Source organism: Merops nubicus, unplaced genomic scaffold, assembly GCF_000691845.1.
Source record: "Merops nubicus isolate BGI_N331 unplaced genomic scaffold, ASM69184v1 scaffold31014, whole genome shotgun sequence".
NCBI lineage: Eukaryota > Metazoa > Chordata > Aves > Coraciiformes > Meropidae > Merops > Merops nubicus.
Genome location: NW_008604031.1, coordinates 762 through 2,043, shown reverse-complemented (window position 1 = coordinate 2,043; position 1,282 = coordinate 762). Strand labels below are relative to the sequence as shown.

The 1,282-nt window shown below is 58.9% G+C and overlaps 1 protein-coding gene across 1 annotated transcript in view; it reads left to right on the top strand.

Moving 5' to 3' along the window:
• Window positions 1–1,065, top strand: part of LOC103771592 (phosphatidylinositol glycan anchor biosynthesis class U protein-like) — a gene marked incomplete at its 5' end in the record, with an annotated part of 1,683 nt that extends 618 nt beyond the window's left edge. The window contains one exon of the mRNA XM_008938893.1: window positions 952–1,065. Within this exon, the coding sequence (XP_008937141.1) occupies window positions 952–1,065 (114 nt within the window). The remainder of the gene's footprint in view (window positions 1–951) is intronic.
• Window positions 1,066–1,282: the final 217 nt, after the last annotated feature.

The window sequence follows — 1,282 nt, the reverse complement described above, 5'->3', positions numbered from 1 at the left end:
CCTCTGTCAGCCCTGGCCTGGCTCAGAGTTGTTGTGAGAAAGTTTGCTGATGTTTACATACTTGTCTGTGTGAGCAGCCAGCAGAATCCACTAGCTATAAACATTTGCTATTTGATAGATACTTTTGTGAATTTTCTGAGGCTTACAAGACTCTCACTGTCTGCACTGGTTGTTCAGCAGAACATCCCCTCCTGCTCTGCAAACCACAATGCCACAGAAAAGCATCTCAGTGTGGCAGGGCTAAGGGCACGTGGGAATGGAGACAGTGAGCTGAGAGGGGAAAAACCATGGGGCAGCAGCAGTGGGGCCAGACAGGCAGAGGAGAACTGCCCTCCCATGGGCACGTGGCACCAGCTTCTCTGAGCATCACACCTGAGGGGCACGCGGGGCCGTGGGCACACGTGGGGTGGCTCCCACACGTTGTGCTGTGAAACCACAGCCTTGGTGTTTCAGCTCCTCTCCCCCAGCCTGGTGAGTGTTCCATGGTAAGCTGCTGTTTGCTGGGGCTGCCCCGGGGAGCTGTGGCACCTCTGCTGCCTGCTGCCTGCCCTCACCGGGCTGAAAAACAGCCTCAGCTCAAGGGGCTTGCTGGCAGCAGGAGGCAGCACCGGGGCTGGTGCCTGGCAGTGCTCTGGGAGGAGCCCGGGGTGAGGCTGACAGGGGCTGTGGAGCTGTGGTTTACAGCTGGACCTGCTCTTGGCCTGTGTTTCAGCCAGTTTATGGAGCTGCTGGCTCCTGACTGGAGCTGTCTGGAGAACACACCAGGAGCACAGCAGATGAGGTCAGGGCTCCCTTGGCCTGACAGTGGGAGGAGCACACAAGGGGAGCTCCCAGGAGCACAGTGTCTCCTCTCACAGGGCCTGAGGAACAGCCCCAGAACTTGTCAAACACCTTCCCTTCTGTTCATGTTGTGGAGCATCCCTGCTGAGTCTGAGCCTCTCCCTCCTGCAGATCCTGCTCGTCTCTGATTATTTCTATGCCTTCCTCCGCCGGGAGTTCTACCTCACCCACGGGCTGCACCTGACAAGGCAGGATGGGACAGAGGCCATGCTCGTTCTGAAATAAGGACTGTGCCCACCTCTCCCTGGACGTGGAGCACCCCGAGGCACGTGCAGACCTTGGGGGGTGTGGGGTGGATGGGGAAGGGTCCCTGAACGAGGGCTGACTTGGAGAATGTTGCCTACTGAGAGAAAGGGCTGAGGGGCTTCCGGGGTCACCCTCCTGAGCTGGGCTCCGTGCAGAGACTGAGAGCTACAGGCAGGAGCTGCAGTGCCTCCACTGG